The 19,022-nt window shown below is 42.6% G+C and overlaps 1 protein-coding gene across 1 annotated transcript in view; it reads left to right on the top strand.

Moving 5' to 3' along the window:
* PTPN22 (protein tyrosine phosphatase non-receptor type 22) overlaps positions 1-19,022 on the top strand; it is a 45,956-nt gene that overhangs the window by 3,036 nt on the left and 23,898 nt on the right. The window contains exons 2-7 of the mRNA XM_066625249.1: positions 11,428-11,536; positions 13,959-14,035; positions 14,894-14,989; positions 16,841-16,879; positions 18,191-18,262; positions 18,382-18,444. Coding sequence (XP_066481346.1) covers positions 11,428-11,536; positions 13,959-14,035; positions 14,894-14,989; positions 16,841-16,879; positions 18,191-18,262; positions 18,382-18,444 — 456 coding nt within the window. The remainder of the gene's footprint in view (positions 1-11,427; positions 11,537-13,958; positions 14,036-14,893; positions 14,990-16,840; positions 16,880-18,190; positions 18,263-18,381; positions 18,445-19,022) is intronic.

Raw genomic sequence — 19,022 nt, 5'->3', positions numbered from 1 at the left:
TTGGGGAAGCTTTGTAACCACACAGTTAGAAAGCAACTACATGGGTAGTTGCATTCAGTTTTCTTTTCTTTTTTCCTGGAGTTGTATCCATATGGTTGTGTTTTATACAGGAAAAATCTTGCAGAGTGCACATATGAACTGGGTGAAATATAGCATAGGATTGTTAGTGTGATGATCACTGCTTCCTCCTCCTCATTGTGGTACCAGGATAATCACTCATGCTGGGGCCACCCACATTTTTTTGGAAGATAATTTAAACGTAATTCAAAATTACATTCTCCTAGACACACCTCCCCCACTCCTTTTTCCTATTAGGAAAGAGTGAGTCCATTCATAGTCATGGGGAAGTCTGAGTTATTCACACAGAAGTCTGAGTTATTCACACAGACGATTTCTGGTTTCCATAGCTTTATGTTAATGAATTAATTTTGGCAGATGTTAACTTACAAAGTGAACACACCTGGAAGCTGTACACTCTGGCCAAACTACACATTATATTCACAATGAGCTTAATTCAGTCATGCTTAGTTTTTCTGGGCTAATGACAACTGCAAGGGGTCCCAATCCCAATTGGTACCCCAGCGGGGTGAGGCCGCTTTAATCTTTTTATCCCACCATCTGGAGTCACCATCTGGATTATTCCCCCCTGCAGCAAGTATTTGGCCTGTGAGGAAAGTTCCCATTGGCCCCAGTGAGACCTCAAGACCCTACTCCTTAATCCCAGATATATGGAGAGTCTATATCTGAGAATGTTCAGATATATGGGCATTGCTTTGTTCAGTGGAACTAAGACTGTTCACACATCATGCTATACTCAAGTACGGACAGCTGTACCCAGGTACACATTTCCATCTTAATGATAGTACCTGGGTTCATGTTTAGATAACTATCTGTATGCACAATTTGTGTACACATTATAACCCTGCATTGAATGGAACGTGTGAATAGCTGTACCCATATACAGATTAACAACGATTGCAATCATGTACCCAGATGCACCCAGGCACAGTTCAGCATGTGAACAGCTTTACTATCTCGTCATATGTTCCTTTTCTGATTCCTGGCATTAAAAGCTACTTCCAAGGGTGCTTGGCAGGAACACTGCTGAATTCCATTGTTCCAAGAGAATGGACTGACTTGCTCAGGCCCAGGACACTGATTTTGTTCTTGTTCCCTGTCTAGCAGAATGTGGCTGGCAGGTGATGATGAAGTTGGAGGTTGGCAGGGCTTTAAACTGGGCTGCACCTGATCAGTGAACAGTGTCTGTGTGCTCCAGCACATTGCATTCTGAACCCAGCATGTTGCCAGTTTGATCAACTACTGCAATAGATTCTGTTTAGAGAGCAACAAAGCCAAAGACAAGAAACAGCAGAAGCATCTCTTCCATCATGCCAGGTTCATGTGGAAAATGTGACACGAGTTGAATTTTCAAATAGCTTCAGAATTACCATCTGGCCAGTTATAGTTTTGGTCTCTTAGCTGTCTTTTAAATTTGCTTCAGTGTGGAAGGGATAGAGCAGTGACTCTACAGGAGGAGTAAATAGAGCAATTGGGGCATCTTTTACCCACTGAGCTCATGTGACTAACTGCTGTCAAGCAAGTCATGCAAAGTCATGACTTTCATACAACTGTATTTGCAATGTATAGGCAAAAGAATAATGCACAAACTAACCATGAATTTACCTTCTGTTTTTTGTAGGATCGGTCTTGCTCAAAATCTTCCTCATTTTTAATTATTCAGTACTGTAGCCCATAGACTGATCTACTAATACCATTTCTGGGCACTTATGCTCTTATTTTCATACCCCATAAATTCTTTCTTATTGCTGACATTGATTTGAGAGAGAGTGTGTAGTATAGTAGTGAAAAGTCTGAGCTATGGGTTGAAGCTTTCCCAGTTTGATTGTCCTCCCTGTTATGAACTTGTTAGGTGACCTTTGGCAGACCACTTCTCTTTAGCTTCGGCAGTATGGGGACAATAGTCGCCTAACAAGGTGGTGGCTATAGTATTTGGCACCTTTGAAAACATTACACAAATACTAAGTATATATTATTAACCCATTTTTGCCCAGCCCACAGGTATATATATTTGGTCCCTGTTGTGTATATGCAACATTGGACAGAAATGACTTAATTATATTTCACCTTTTCTCTAGGGATATCAGGGTGGCAGACATAGAGATTATCCCATATGGCCGTTATATGTAATATGTTGTGTTGTGAGTGTGCAACTGGTCCAAGATAATTCATGACTGAGAGAGAACGGAAACACAAGACTCTCAACTACAGCACTCTAACTACTACACCATATTGTCTCTCAAAAAAATTAGAGTCATTGCTATCTGGTAAATACATAAACATATGTGTGCTGTGGAATCTCCCTTCCCCCCCCCCCTCCCTGGGCAGGAAAACAAAAAAACCAGAGCACTGTTTGTAAAAGCAAACAGTAATTTCAATAAGTGACCTTTCATCCTGAGTCAATTGCATATTGAATACCGAAGGGGGGGGGGAATGTAATTTTAGGGTGGAGGACTGTTATATGGTTTTTAAATGTACTTTTGAAATAATTTTTGAAATTCTTGTATCTCTTTTGTGGTTTGTTTGTGTTGATTTTGCAAGTGTCTATAGCTATAGCAACCTATTAATTGTGTACCTAATACATAATGAGCAGGTTTTGTTCCACTACATTGAAGAGAGAACTCTGTGACTATCAGCCTGCAAGCAAGCACTGTGGTTTTGGGTGACCATGGCCATATTCAAAAGATGGTGACACATTGTACCAGCAGTGGAAAAATTTGTACCCATAAGTAGTCATTTTTACAGGCTGTATGCAAAGTCCTCTTGTACAACTGAGTGGCAGAACATGGTAAGCAAAAGAGTGCTCCTGGAACCTACTCCTTGCAGAATTTGGATGGCTACAGGTCTGGAGTGAAAGTAGAGTACACAATATGTTGGGGTGGCCAAACTCACTTAATAGAAGAACCACATACAATAAACTTCGGATGTTTGAGAGCCACAATATTTAAGAAACATTAAAGTTCTTAAATATACTTACTTGCTATAACATTAAACTTGCATTTTAATCCAGTGGACTCTCAGTTTGTACCCAGTAAATAATTATAAAGCTGGAAAATTTATTCACCTCTTACTGTGATGCAGAAAGGAGTTCAGCCAACACATTTCCATGAGTGTGATATGTCAATGATATGTCAAAGAGTTACTTGTGGCTCCCAAGCCATAGTTTGGCCACCCCTGTATTATGTGTACCATAATATGTGTACTAGAGTGCATTAAAAATCATCCACCAAAATACTCACTCTTGTGCTAAGACTCACGCGCACACACACTCAGGCTCTTTTAAAATCCATGTACTGTATTGTATTTAAGGCATCTTGCAAGAATGAAAACCTGCAAATACAGTACATTCTGTATAGACAACCTTGTGAATATGGGAGGTTAGAGAGAGAACCTGCTACTCTCCTTCTATTGCCTGCCTAATGCATTCACTGTGTGTGCACTGAACATCAGAAGATCTCCTGACTCAGATCTATCCAGAACTGTCCAGCAACTGTCAGGGCTGGTCAAGAGGAAAGAAGTGCTTTAGTCTATCCTCCTCCTCCACACTTCCTCTTTTGCTCTACCCCTACCTTTTCTAATTCAAGGATGAGAGGAGGTGGAGATTGGTAGACAGATGTGGCTGCTCCCTGCCAACCTTCTGCCTGATTCGTCAACTGCTAGCACATCATCGGGTAAGGAGGGGACAGCACTTCTCACTGTCTCAGGCACCAGGAGATCTTGGGCCAGGCCTGACCCTTGTACACAGATCTTTTGAGGTGAGAATGGTCCTATACCTAGGTGACTGGCTTTGCCGTGTACCACTTGTAGAATTGGCTGCCACATGATTGGTTCCAATCAACTTTTAGGTTGTTGAAAATGGCTCAGTTTGAATGGGTGTTTGTCCTTCTGGATCCCAACTGAAGCTGGAGTCAGCTGAGACATGTATATGGGACTGGAAAGCGGTAACTTTAGCTTTTCCTTTTGGAAAAGCTATATATATTGTGATTATACTGTGATTATACTGTGATTTGGTCTGACTGTTTTACTTTTTATTAACTGCTCTGAATATATCGAATTCATGAGGCTGCCTTATTGTGAGTCAAACCATTGGTCTTCCTAGCCCAGGATTGTGTACACAGAGTGGCAGTAGCTCCCCAAGGTTTCAGATGGGGTCTTTTCCAGCACCACCTGGAAAATATGCTAGGGTAGACCTTCTGCATGCAAAGCAGAAGCCTCTTGTGTAGTCTTGGTGCTCTGAAACTGTGAGCTAGAAAGCAGCCTATAAACTCAAGAAATAAATTCATCAGTCATGTATGGTAATTCACCAGGCCACCTTCTGCTTCGCGTTTCCTGCCTGGGACTGTAAATATAGGGGTTGTCAAGCACTTCAGACCACTATATGCGGTTGGCACATCGCAAGTACAACTTGTACAGTCCTGATGTGGTGTTCAGTGGAACTTTGGCACACCTGTCAGTGGCTAAACATGACAAAGTGATGTTGTGCAATCAAAATGTATGCTCATAGCATCTGAGCCATTTAAAAGATATTAAATTAAGGATAAAATCCTATATGAGAGTAAGCCCAGAGTCGGCATAGAATATAGAGCCTTCGTGTAGGGTGGACGGCTCGACATGGAGGCTCAAGATCCAGTGGAGTGAAGCTCCACTGGTCCCGCCTCTCTCCCACCCCATTCCCTCCCTGCAGCACTTCTCCTTCCCACCCTCTCCCTGCCCTCCCTCTGCCTCCCCCACCCAGAACACCTCCTCCCCACCTCCCCCCATGCCCCCACCTACCTCTCCATTGCCCAGTGGTCTGTGTGACCACCAAGTAGTGGAGTTTTGGTGCTCCACTGGCGCTAGCCCAGCGCTGGGCTAGCAGCGGTGCTAGGGCCTGCAAATGTGCCTTATGGCACGTTTGTGACAGTGCGCACTGGTGGTGAGCCGGCGCACATTGGTTAGGATTGGGCCCCAAGTCCAAAAACTAGGAGACATATAAAATTATGCAGGGGATGGACAGAGGGGATAGAGAGATGCTCTTTAGACTCTCACACAACACCAGAACCAGGGGACATCCACTAAAATTGAGTCTTAGGAGAGTTAGGACAGGCAAAAGATTTCTTTACTCAGCATGTAGTTGGTCTGTGGAACTCCTTGCCACAGCATGTGGTGATGGCATCTGGCCTAGATGCCTTTAAGAGGGAATTGGACAGTTTTCTGGAGGAAAAGTCCATTACAGGTTACAAGCCATAATGGGTATGTGCAACCTCCTGATTTTAGGAATCGGCTACATCAGAATGCCAGATGCATGGGAGAGCACCAGGATACAGGTCTCTTGTTATATGGTGTGCTCCCTGGGGCATTTGGTGGGCAGCTGTGAGATACAGGAAACTGGACTAGATGGGCCTATGGCCTGATCCAGTGGGGCTGTTCTTATGTTCTTAAGGTGGTATGATGGTTGCGGTGTATGCGTCATATTTTTTTGTCTTGCTGTGTTCTCTTAGAAATTGCAGTGTTTGGAAAATAATTGAAGTGCTTACTATGTTAAATGATGTCTCTATTACTTCCTTCTCTCTATCCATTGTTTTGGACAATGAATCTTGCAAGGAAGGCTGCCTGAAAGCCTTTTGCTCTAATCGGTTAGGAATGTTTGGGTCTAAAGGCTTCTGTGTCAGTCAGACAGCTTGATCAGATGACTTTTGAGTCTCTTCCAGGAGTGTGATTCAGTGGTTTTCATAGGACTAAGTACTGAACAGTGTTTTTATGGGTTTCTGACTCATGTAGCCATCTTACAACTCATCATTCTGCATTTCTTTTGGTAGAATTCCTTGTCACAAGTCTGAAATTATTTTGCTAAGAAATGACCCAGGCCTTCAGTTCAGAATATAACTTAGTCCTACAAGGCCAGGCTACACACTGTGTTAATTATGTTATTGACCTTGACATGCTTGGAGTTTGTTGTTGTTGTTCCTTAAACAAAAGCTGTGGTCCATAGCCTATGGGGTGTGTGGTCTGATCCAGATCAGGACCCTGCCTCTGCTGTGGTTTTGATCTGTATTGGGTGGGTTGTCCTCTGCAGCTGCTATTTTTTCCAGAAGAGAAGCTTCCATTGGCACTAATAAGATCTTCACTCCCAAGGCAAACAGCAGCTATAGGGAAGTCCAATCTGGATTTGGAAAACAGTGTTCTTCCCCCCATGCTACAATACTGATCTAGCTCTCCACACGGCTCTTATTTAAGTGAGAGAAAACTAGTATGTCGGGACCAACAATGTAATTAATACAGTAGTTTGATTGTTAGATAACTTTGGGCCCAATCCTATGGGCTATGATGGTGGCACTCCGCAGGTGCCACTGACCCTGCTTGTAGCAAAAAGTGCCATAAGGCACTTTTGTGCCAGTGATACAGATGTGTCACCGGTGCAGAGCCCAGTGTCATTCAGCGCTGGGCCTCAGTGCTGGAAGATGGCCACAATGAGCTCCCAGTAGTAAGTAAGGCTGGTGGCTAGTGGCAGGGCTGTTCGGGGTGGGGGGGGGGGAGGAAGGCAGTTAGGAGGCAGGACTGGGAGGAGAGGAGTGGGCCCAGGAGAGGGGTGGAGATGGTGGCAGGCTCTGGAGATATGCCACCATATCCTGATCCCTCTCCCAGTCCAGAAAACCTGACATGTTTCCTTGGTTTTGTACCAGCAAAATAGCTGACACTGCTCCAAGGAGACCCATTGGGTCCACCTGGGTGCTACAAGGGGTAAAGGAACACTTGTTCCCTTACCCTGAGGAGAACTGGCACTGCTTCCCTGCGCCATAGGAAACAGTAATCACCATTTGGGCACTAGGGAAGTTTAGGATTGGGCTGTTTATTCATGAATGAGAGAGCAGCAGCGGTATTGTGCCTGCTGGCCCCAACCTTTGTCCTTTGGATATCTTAAGTTGTGAACTGAAATAGCACATATTCCATTGAAAACAATATGCATTGAAACAAACAGCCGGAAATGTTACCAATGAAGCACATTTGTAACTAAAACCAGTCAAAGAGAAACTTTTAGCAAATATTCATGCATAAATATAGTTCTGTATTGCTGTATATTCCATATATAGTAATAGGTCTGTGTGTTGCACTGATGGTGGGAGATCAATCTTTGTTGGAATGGGACTTGGCACATACACACACTTATGAGAATGGATTTTGGCAGCGAAAAATTTTGGCATGTGACTCTAAAGATTGGGATGAATGGGGGATGGTGGGGAACCCTTCCTTTATTTCAGTCCCTAGTGGCTTTCTTTTTGCCATCCAGACTTCATCGTTAATAGAAATGTAAGTGACTTAAGTGCATGGGAAAGAGCTAAGCTGACCAAATTTGATTATCTCTATGTAGCCAGTGCTCAAACAGCAAGAGGGTTAGAGAGGGTGTCTGGCTCTCTTCCCTATTGGGAAGCGTCTGGTACTTGTGCAAGTAAAGAACTTAATATTAAGGTGCACAGATAATAGGATAAGTAAGAAATTAATTTCTTTTGAACAATTTTAAAACTAATGAACGCATAAGTAAGGTTGAAACTATGAGCATGCTTACTAGGGAGTATAAGCCCCATTGAACTCCATGAAACTTATTTATAAATAGACAAGCAGAGGATTGGGTTCTAAGAGCACAATCCTAAACTGCACTTAAGCTGGCACAAGACCCAAAAGTTGGCAAAAGGGACTCACAAACATGCTGTAAAGCAAGTTTGTGCTACTGTGGGAGTTGGGGAAGCTGGTGCAAGGACACACACTGGCATCCCTGTGCCGGATCCAGCCCCGGCAGAGGTAAGTTTGCAGCTGTGCGGTGTTTGGGGAGGGCATTTTGGAGTGTTCTGGGGTGGGCTGATGGGAGTGCCAGGCTGGGCCTGGAAGGGGAGGTGGATCATAACCCCATTCCCCATCAGCCCTGCCTTACACCCAGATCTGTACCAGATCTGCTCAGATCTGCACCAACGATTTAGCAGGCACATGTCTGAGCAGCTCCATTGACGTGGCTGGGTCATTACTCAAGATAAGGGGACATAAGTCCTTTACTCTGAGTTGCGCCAGCTCCACCTCCAATCCTGCACCGGACACAGTGCAGGCCAGACAGCCTGCCTGTTCCAGCATAGATTAGGATTGGTCTCTAAGTCTTTATTGTCAGTGATTCATAATGAATTGATGCTTATGCCACCCTGAGAGTGAAAACTACCAAAGATAGTGGAAAAGAGATTGACAGACCAATATTCCTGTTGTATAGTGGAAATGTATTTTGACAGCAGGGGCTGCAATTTCAAGAAATACAGCAATTAAAGAACATTTCTATAAAATCTCCTAGCAAGTATATAATAACACTGCAAGAATAAAGAAAATGTACAACTTTACTTCAGGTAAATGACTGGAGATGTAACGTTAAGGATACTGATTTTGTTTTTTTAACATAGCAGTTATTTCAAAATTGGACAAAATTCAGAAAGTTTCTGGAAAGATGTTTTAAAAGTCATTAAAGAGAACTGACTTTATGCTAGCTAGTGAATACAGCTCATGTATTACTGTTAAAGAATTTGTGAAATTGGGGGGGAGGGAGAAACACGTGATATTCAGTCACAATCTTATACCAGAAATGCTTATTGCAAAAATAATAATTGGAAACATGATAAAATCTGTAGAAGATTGGAATAAAAAGGTATGGAAAGTAAATTAACAACTCTAATTCGCAGTGTTGAGCAATGACCAAGCTATAGTTAATTTCATGAATGATTGGGAAAATGACGATATATTATTTTTTGAATGGAAATAAACTTTGAGAAAAGTGCATTCATGGTTGTTGAAAATGCTTCATAAAGAAACATTTTGATTAAGAACATAAGAACATAAGAACAGCCCCACTGGATCAGGCCATAGGCCCATCTAGTCCAGCTTCCTGTATCTCACAGCGGCCCACCAAATGCCCCAGGGAGCACACCAGATAACAAGAGACCTCATCCTGGTGCTCTCCCCTACATCTGGCATTCTGACTTAACCCATTCCTAAAATCAGGAGGTTGCGCATACACATCATGGCTTGTACCCCATAATGGATTTTTCCTCCAGAAACTCATCCAATCCCCTTTTAAAGGCGTCTAGGCTAGACGCCAGCACCACATCCTGTGGCAAGGAGTTCCACAGACCGACCACGCGCTGAGTAAAGAAATATTTTCTTTTGTCTGTCCTAACCCGCCCAACACTCAATTTTAGTGGATGTCCCCTGGTTCTGGTATTATGTGAGAGTGTAAAGAGCATCTCCCTATCCACTCTGTCCATCCCCTGCATAATTTTAGTTAAAACGACACAAGCAAAACAGACCTTTTTACCTATTTTATTTGGAATGAAATTACAATACTGTAATTGTACAATACTGTATTGTAATTTTGGTTTTTCTCCAGGTGGCTTAAAAAAATAGCAAAAAAAAATTTGGAACTAAAATGACTGGCTCCACATATTACAACTTGCTTTGTTGTGTAGCAGCACACTGTGTTGTGTTCCCTCATACCATTTTCCCAATGTAATATGTGGAAAGGAACTTGTGGGGGTGGGACTCAAGCTGTTATGTATCTGGAATTTGCACAATAAGCATCGTAAGTTGAAAAAAAAAAAAGAATCTTGCTTCTGTGAGTTCCTTTTCATATATTGCATCAGAAGTCCAATAACAGGAAGTGCAATTCAGTTGCACTCCCATTGACACCATTTTGTTGTAACATACGAAGCTCCCTCTAAAATCATTGGTAAATTAGAATTTAGACCTTTGTGTGGTCTGTGTAGGAGAGACAAAAGAAGAATTTCTAGGAGTTGTCTCTGTGGAGGCAGAGAGACAAGCAGATTCAATCTGCATGAGAGTGGCAAGAAGGAGAGAGAACCAACCTTACTGGCAAAGCATGTTGGGGTGCAAAGATGCTAAGAAAATGCACATAGCTTGCACATAGTGCTATATAATTCCATCCAATGCTCAACCTCTATATTACAGACACTGAAAATCTCCAGTGCTTTCTCCTCCAAAGGAAGCAGAACCTAGATATTGCTGAGCCCCAGGAACATCTTTCAGGAAAGTAGAGCACAAGACAGAATGCTATAGTTTCCAGTAATTTAGAAACGAAACCTGATCTTGGGAACATGTGGAGCAAACTGAATTGTAGGATACTCTGGGAGGCTTCCAGTTCCACTGACTATGGCAGGTACTGTGTTGATGATGGCCAGTGTGTCCTTGACCATCTTCTACTTGACGTGAAAGAGTAACCAAGTGATCCTGCCAGGAGTGCAGTCGTGCTAGCATATGCATTTCAGCCATGCCATCAGCACAATTTCCTCTGGTTTATGAGCAGAAGAAGTAGGAAGAGAACCAGCTAGAACTGATCACAGGTGGAAAAGGTGCAAAAGAGAGCGACTAAGATTATTACGGGGCTCTTCAGCCTAGAAAAGAGGCGCCTGAGGGGGGACATGATTGAGACATACAAAATTATGCAGGGGATGGACAGAGTGGATAGAGAGATGCTCTTTACACTCTCACATAACACCAGAACCAGGGGACATACACTAAAATTGAGTGTTGGGAGAGTTAGAACAGACAAAAGAAAATATTTCTTTACTCAGCATGTGGTTGGTCTGTGGAACTCCCTGCCATAGGATGTGGTGATGGCATCTGGCTAGGACGCCTTTAAAAGGGGATTGGACAAGTTTCTGGAGGAAAAATCCATTATGGGGTACAAGCCATGATGTGTATGCGCAACCTCCTGATTTTAGAAATGGGCTATGTCAGAATGCCAGATGCAAGGGAGGGCACCAGGATGAGGTCTCTTGTTATCTGGTGTGCTCCCTGGGGCATTTGGTGGGTTGCTGTGAGATACAGGAAGCTGGACTAGATGGGCCTATGGCCTGATCTAGTGGGGCTGTTCTTATGTTCTTATGACTCTGGGTGTGTGTGTGTGTGTGTGTGTGTGTGTGTGTGTGTGTGTGTGTGTGTGGGAGTTGGCAAAAATGCTGCAACAGCTAGCCGCCGTTGAATTATTTCTCTTGCCAGATGAAGGATTTTCATAGTTTCCATACATGACTGAGCTGACTCTGATCCCACCACATCACACCTGCGTAAGGGCTACAGAAGTTCTATTTGGATGGGTAACTTTCTGAAAAGCCACATCAGAAGTGCAGGCGCCTGCGTTACACATAGTACCTACTTGGTGTGAAAACTTTCCACTCCTCCGAAGCCTCCCACTGCAATGTAAAGACAACTATTTTGATCTTCTCAACTGTGTTTGTTTCAAGAGAGGCCAGTCAGGAAATAATTAGAGCTGCAATCCTGTGACACTGTTCATATGATCCCTGTAATCTCTCTCTTATTTAATTACAGAAACTGAAAAGGCAGTCGGCAACCTACAAAGCAGACAAAATTTACCCGACAGCTGCCTCTGAGAAGCCGGAAAACATCAGCAAGAATCGCTATAAGGACATTTTGCCATGTATGCTAAGCATTAAAGATTTACCATTGTGTCATTTGATCTTTCCAGCCATTTTCAGATTCTTTTAGTATAATTTTTATTGTATTTTTAATATGTTTCAATTTGTTTTAACTTGTTTTGTTGGCTGCCTTAGGTCGCTGGCAAAAAGCAGAATATAAGCACATTAATGTGCATTTGTAGTGTGGCCCATGTTTTGTGTACGTATGCTACACATAAATGCACATTTAAAATAAGCAAAGGGCCACACTTTAAATTCATATCAAGACAGTGAAGTGTCTCAAAAGACTCTCCATGCACTCTATCTAATGGCTTTTTCAGATGCTCAGTTTTAAAAAACAAACAAACTTTTGCACAAATATTTTAAAGCTACAAAACTGGAAATGGTACCAGCCTCTGTAGAAATATGGGATAGAATTTATACCTTCACTAGCGATTTAGTGTCTATGAAGCTCATGCAACCATAATACAGACAGAACTACTAACAGCAATGGAAGCAATAGGAGGTGTGAAAATCTCACTTTTTCAGTGATTTAGGTTGCCATCCTATACACGTGTATGTGGAAGTAAATCCCATTGAATTTAATGGGACTTACTTCTGAGTAGACACGCAGAGGCTTGTGGTGTTTTTCATTTTGAGGACTGGAAGATGACATTTCCTTGCAGTTTATGTAATAACTTACTGCCTGTGGTCTATGTTGGACATAACTGAAAGCCACGATACATTCCCACCACCCATTTTTTCCCCCTGAAAAAGTCCTTAATGAGTATGGATTCTGTGACTCATATGTATTCACTTTTTTGACTACTTGAATGCTAACAGACATTTTAGCAGTCACATGTTCCTTATAGCTGCTTTCTTTACTTGAGATAGTGGCCTTCTTAGGGCAGAACAACAGTACATGCTGCTATTTCAGGAAATGTGGTTTTCCTGATCTCATGTATTTCTTGCAATTCTAATGCAGGAATGGGGGTATTTGTAGAGGTAAATTAGCAGGAAGGGATGCTTAATCTTTTCCCTAACTGCTGATTCTACTCCTAAACTCCTTCCTCAATCTAATTTTGTTTCCCCAGCTCCCTCTGAGATTGGTGGGAAATATGTTTGCTGGTGAGAGGGGTTGCAGGGGAGAATTGAATGGTAGAGGAAGGGTCAAGCAACTCCTGCAATTGACCCCATCTGTACAGCACCATTAACAGGTCTGCCGAAGTAGCATGCCTTACACAAGCAGTGCAGGGTGCTCAGAGAGATCGGCCACATTTCCAGTATGGCAGGTTAATTTGGCTATTCCAAAAACTGCAAAAATGGTCATGCTTTCAGTTTCTCTGAGCTCTTGAGCACTGGTGCTGCTCATGCAAGTAGACGCCTCCTGTGGATGAACAAAGCAAAGCTGACCATAAGAACAGCCCCACTGGATCAGGCCATAGGCCCATCTAGTCCAGCTTCCTGTATCTCACAGCGGCCCACCAAATGCCCCAGGGAGCACACCAGATAACAAGAGACCTCATCCTGGTGCCCTCCCTTGCATCTGGCATTCTGACATAACCCATTTCTAAAATCAGGAGTTTGCACATACACATCATGGCTGGTACCCTGTAATGAATTTTTCCTCCAGAAACTTGTCCAATCCCCTTTTAAAGGCGTCCAGGTTAGACACCATCACCACATCCTGTGGCAAGGAGTTCCACAGACCGACCACACGCTGACCCATGTTGTTTTGTCATCCTCAACTATACCGACAGGAGGAGTTGGGGGACCCACTGGGATAGAGGAAAGTGACTTTAGGGGTTAGGGAGAACTGATGCTCCATCTCATGCATTAGTAGAAATACCTTCCCCTCCCAAAAGTAGATCTTTGATCCAAACCTGAGTAATTAAATAGTATTTTATAACAATTTAATTTGAAATATAAATGTGCTGGAAAGGTGGAAGGGGGTAGGAGATGCATTCAAAGGTGCACATAACCTTTACGTGCACATAACCTTTATGACAGATGCAACCTTCTACTCCAAAACAAGCACACAGAAAAATCAACTTTTGTTAACTTGACATAGCACAGAGGATGCTAAGCTCAATTTGAAAATTGGATGTCCTGTGATGTAAAAATGTTTTCTGAAAGCAACTAAAGCCAAGGACCCTTGCACAGAATTATGGATCTTCCGCATGTATACTGTGTTGCAGGTCACTTCTTGTTCAGGGCAGAAAGTGTAATGGGAAGCAACACTTCATGACCCGAAGTGTAGTAAACTATGCATCCTCAAGGAATTGCTTGAACTGCTTGTGCAGTTGGGCTTGCCTTGGAAGAAAACATCCAAGTTTAACTTCTCATACAGTATCTGTCACAGTGAACTTTAATATGAAATGGCACCTCTAGAATATGTTATATATTGCAGTTGATAATTGTGTCTTTTCTTTTTCTTTCCTGTAGATGACCACAGTAGAGTGAAGCTGTCCCTGATCACATCAGATAAAGACTCCCACTATATCAATGCCAATTTCATCAAGGTAGTAGCTCATGCATGAGACATTCTGTTGGCTCTTGGACACACGTGCACACACGCACACACTGGAATCTAGCTCATGGGTCCAGGTCAGCTTTTTTCTTTGTATTAGCTGACCTGTCCCCAAGAGGCTCACAGACTTAAAGGAAAAATGGTCCAAAATGGCATTGCAGAACATAAAATACAAAAGAATGAAAGCTCAGTCCCAAGTACAACTGAGGTCTCACCCAAAAGGATGGCATATTTTAAGTCCCAGCTGCTGGAATGCTCCTTCCCAGCCGTCTTGATGACTGCTGGAGCTCCAGTGGAGACTGGGCAGATTGAGGGCCGGGACATGACATGCAGACATAGATGCTAGAATTAATTGGTTCTGTTGAGTGGGAAACTGAGCACAAGCTCATAATCTCCAGGTATAGCGTAACTATGTGACCAGACTTGTCTTGGGATGTGAAAAGTGTAAAGGAGGAAGTGCTCCTGAGGTTGCAGTGAGCTCAAATATGATTGGTTAATAGTGAAATCTTTTTGAGATTCTAGAACCTCAATAAATGTATTACAGAAAGGCTTACAAGTCTTAGGTTGACTGAAATCTTTTCACTGGTTAATAGTGAAATCTTTTTGAGATTCTAGAACCTCAATAAATGTATTACAGAAAGGCTTACAAGTCTTAGGTTGACTGAATCCTTCTCTTAGTAGAAGCACTCCAGGAAAATTCACTGTTTCTGATTTGACAGCATGAGGTCATAACATCCTGTGATGTTAATGACACACTTAGCCCATTTTGTGATAACTGCAAAACGCTCTACAGTAGACTGATCCTAGATATTTTTAATGGCTTATACTTTATTTGCTTCTTCTTTTTTAGGGTGTGTATGAGCCAAGGGCCTACATAGCTACCCAGGGTCCACTTCCCACAACTGTTGTTGACTTCTGGAGAATGATTTGGGAATATAAAGTCCAGGTAAGATACAGACATGTGCTTTCAACTACAGTATGTATTCCCACCATTAGCCTCTTATGTGAATGGCTATAAAAGTAGTATGAGCAGAACTCTGCTCACTCAGTGGGGCTTTTCTGCCCCCTAATTCCTACTGCAGTCTCCTGTGTTGTCCAGTCTACCCCTGAGGATTTGAGGGGGCTGCTATGGAATGGGGAATTAGCAGAATTCAGGAGGCGAAATGAGAGCCAGGATAGTCTTGTAGTCCTGGAGTAGGACTTAAACCTGGAAAATCCAGGTTCAAAACTTTGCCAAGCCATGAAGCTTGCTGAATGATCTTGGGCCAGTCACTATCTCTCAGCCTTGCCTACTTCACAGGGTTGTTGTGAGGACAAAAGGAGGGATGGAACCAGGAACACCACCCTGAGCTCATTGGAGGAAGGGTGGTATATAAAAGTGTGAACAATAAATAAATGGAAATGACTTTCCTTTCCTGCAAGGCATCTTTGAATACAACCCAGTGTTGCTAGCTGAACTGCTTCATCTCATCTTCTCAGGGTTGTACGTTTGCTCTGGAAGTTTCATGAGATTCTTCAACGACTGTTTTGCAAAGATTGCCTTGTGTTTGCTTTCAAAGAGCAGAGAGAACGTGCTAACTGTTCAGAGCTTCATGTTTGACAGCAACTAGCAAACAGTGCCCTGCTTTTACCAATGGAAGGGTGGGATTCCATGTAGAACTTCTGTCCTTGTTTCTCTAGTTTTTTTTCCTTAGCCTGGCATTCATGGTTTTTGTTGTTGTTGTTTTGGGTTCATGCAGGTGTGCAGTTGTATGGAATGGTCACTGTACACAAACCTTTCTGGTGATATTTTAGAGCAGTGATTTTCAACCTTTTTCATCTAGCGGCACACTACAAGGTGCTAAACTTGTCAAGACACATTGTTGGTTTTTTGACGACTGGCAATGCACACCCATTGACAGCAAGGGCTTGCATCCCCCAGTGGCCCTACTAACAAATAACCCTCCCCCAAATTCTTGTGGCACACCTGCAGACCATCCGTGGCACACCAGTGTGCCATAGCACAGTGGTTGAAAATGGCTGTTTTAGAGACATTCAATAGACTTTTTCCACAGGCTAATGGCAAGTGCAGAGACTTGCCACTTAGTCTGTAGCAGCTGGGTGAATTATATACAGAGCGTGAAATACCTGAATATTGAGACCTTCTCTCCCCCAAACCCATTCAATTCTGCAGGAACCTGCTTATTCACTGAGGTTATCCATGGTGGCCCTGCTGCATGTGTCATTGCTGCAGAAGGATGGTGTGGTGGGGATATAGAATGTTGCTTTTTCACTTGCAGCACTCAGATTGTAAAATTTCATACCCTCTTTCTATTAGCCTTTTGGTATCTTGTGAAAAACTATTTTGTTTTATTACACTTTGGGATTACTTCAGTATATTTCCCCTGTGATTTTTTTTAATGTTGCTGTTCCCCCAGTCTGATTTGATTTATTTTAATGGATGTTTATGAAACTGTGTTCAACGATAGCTGCTTTGGAGGGCCCCTTGAGGGACTGAAAGGTGGGCTAGATATTTCTTTAGATATGAATTTGCACACAGTAACTACACCAAACATTACAGTACAAATAAATTAAGAAAATTAAGCATAGTTTATTGTTCTGTTTCCAGGTCTGAGGTTTCTGGTTATGGATGATGATTTTTTTTTTTAATATAGACATCTAAGCCTTCCTGTCTAAAACAATTTTCATCAAATGACCACCCTGCGACATGCACTAACGTACCTATCAGAAATCAATATGTTTTGCCAATATAAAAGAATATATACCACTCAGATGCTTTTTCTTTTTGCCTCTTCAGATTGTAGTCATGGCTTGCATGGAATTTGAAATGGGAAAGGTAAGCACAGCATCACCACATGGAATCGCTGTTGTCACAAAATAATCCGTATTATGGTCTGACATAAAGACTGCATAAACCAGTGTTAATTCTCTTCCCATCCATTAGTTCATCCCTCCCTTTTAATTATGAGAGTATTTTAAACAAATGTTTGTTGCATTTGCACCATGTCACCTGTTCAGAATAGACACCTTGGTGAAATTTACTTTCACTAAAAATGAAGCTAGACTGTTTTGTGATTACAGTTCTGGAACCTGACTTTCTCCTGATCTTCCTCAAAGTCCTTTCCCTCACTCTTGCCCCTTCAGGACACTGCCTTTGTTTTGAAATTGGGGACACTGAAGGACAAAACTGAAATGAAACACTAGAGCAATATTTCTCAAAAGTGTGGTCCTAGGAGACCTGGGGCTCTCTGATACTCCTTCAGGAGCCCCATGAGCACACCATAAGTGGTAACCATCATCCCCCTATCTGGTTTGCCTGGTAATCCCTCCTGCCTTCCTTGTTAGTGACTCTCCTTCCTCATTCCTCTCCTATTATGGCTCCTTGCCAGTATTCAGCCATTCCATGCATGCACCAACACTCTGGAGCGCCCAAGACTCTTCGCATGTGCGAAGATTCCTCGAGGCTCCTTTTGGAAGTGTAAAGGACTTCAAAAAAAGTTGGAGAACCACTGCACTTGAGTACAGATTTGGATACACTGAGATACTGATTAGATGTAATGGGGCCAAAGGCAAACATTTTACAGTGGACCTTTTGATACAATGCAAATGGATAAACCAATGCTGGGGTTTGTAGATTGCTTTTAGAGTCAGAGCAACCTTTGTTGGGCTGAGGATATTCCAAATCTAGTTTCTTCTCTTAACTCCTGTCAAATGTTACCCGTAATACTTTGTGTTCTTATCTTAGTGCTGCCCTCACCCCATCTCTTTTTTCCCCCTTTTAATTTCTACTCTTCCTCTTCTTGCATGCATTTTGGCTTTCCCCCATTGAAGTAGCATGGCCTGCTTCAACAGGAAGTCAGGAAGGAAATTCCCATCATTCTTGACCAGTGGATGTTGAGTATCACACATCTAAAGTTTCCTGGTTGCAGGGAAGAGGTCTCAGATAAACCTACACTATAATAACTGTCATATTTGTTAAAATGCTGCCTTTGGGAGCATGCAGTGTCCCTTTTGGCAAGGCAGCTGATTGTGACTTGTGTCTGATGCTTTCTCTGAATGGAAATCAGTTGTTTCTCTGGGAGGGAGCTGCAAGAATCAATGTGGCAGGTCTATAACCACAGTTTCCTTTATAATTTTCCTCTAACAGAAAAAATGTGAGAGATACTGGGTGGATGTGGATGAGTCTCCCCTCCAGTTGGGCCCTTTCTCTATTCTCTGTGTGAGTACATCCATTTCCCCCCCTTTCCTGTTAAATCGGTTCATAGTCCATGTTGTGCTTTATGGAAATAGTTGCTATGTACCTGCAGAAAACATCATCCCGGTTTGTTTCTCCTGTAGGAGGCTGAAGCAAAGAGAAACGACTATGTGATCCACACTCTGAAAGTGAAACTGAATGACAGTGTAAGTGTGGGACAACCCAGGCAATGGTAACATATGGCCAGCCCCACTGTGTGTGTTCTATGCAAAGGAATTGCCAACATGGGGAAAGCAGCTGGTGTTACTGTTCCTGAGCAGCACAACTATGCAGATCTTGTGTGCTTCTAGTTCATCTTTTCTTTTCTTTTCTTTTAAAGTGAGAGGGAGGGGAAAAGTTTATTTCCAGTTACTTGCATCCTTTCAGAACAGGTAGGAAGAAGCTATATTTGCATAAGAGAAGCTTGGGCTACAAATCAATACTGTACTTGGGCAAGTAAAAACAGAACATAACATAGAAAACATAACTTGGGGCCCATGTTCAAAATAAATGAAATGCCCCATAGGCCAAAGACCTGTTGGAACAAAAAGCTCTTTAAGGTGACAAAATATCATCAGTAAAGGAGCAAAGTGGTTCTCTCATGGACTTCCAAAGCCTAGCTGTGGTATCAGTGAAATCCCTTTCACACATCTTTTCCAACCATATCTCAGATGGTGGAATGACCTGCACGAGGCCTTCAGGTGTTCTCAGTGGTGGGGAAAGCTTGTATACATAAACCTCCTTG

This window comes from Tiliqua scincoides, chromosome 4 (genome assembly GCF_035046505.1).
Source record: "Tiliqua scincoides isolate rTilSci1 chromosome 4, rTilSci1.hap2, whole genome shotgun sequence".
NCBI lineage: Eukaryota > Metazoa > Chordata > Lepidosauria > Squamata > Scincidae > Tiliqua > Tiliqua scincoides.
Note: the sequence above shows the minus strand (reverse complement) of the source record. Positions and strands in the feature narration are given on the sequence as shown.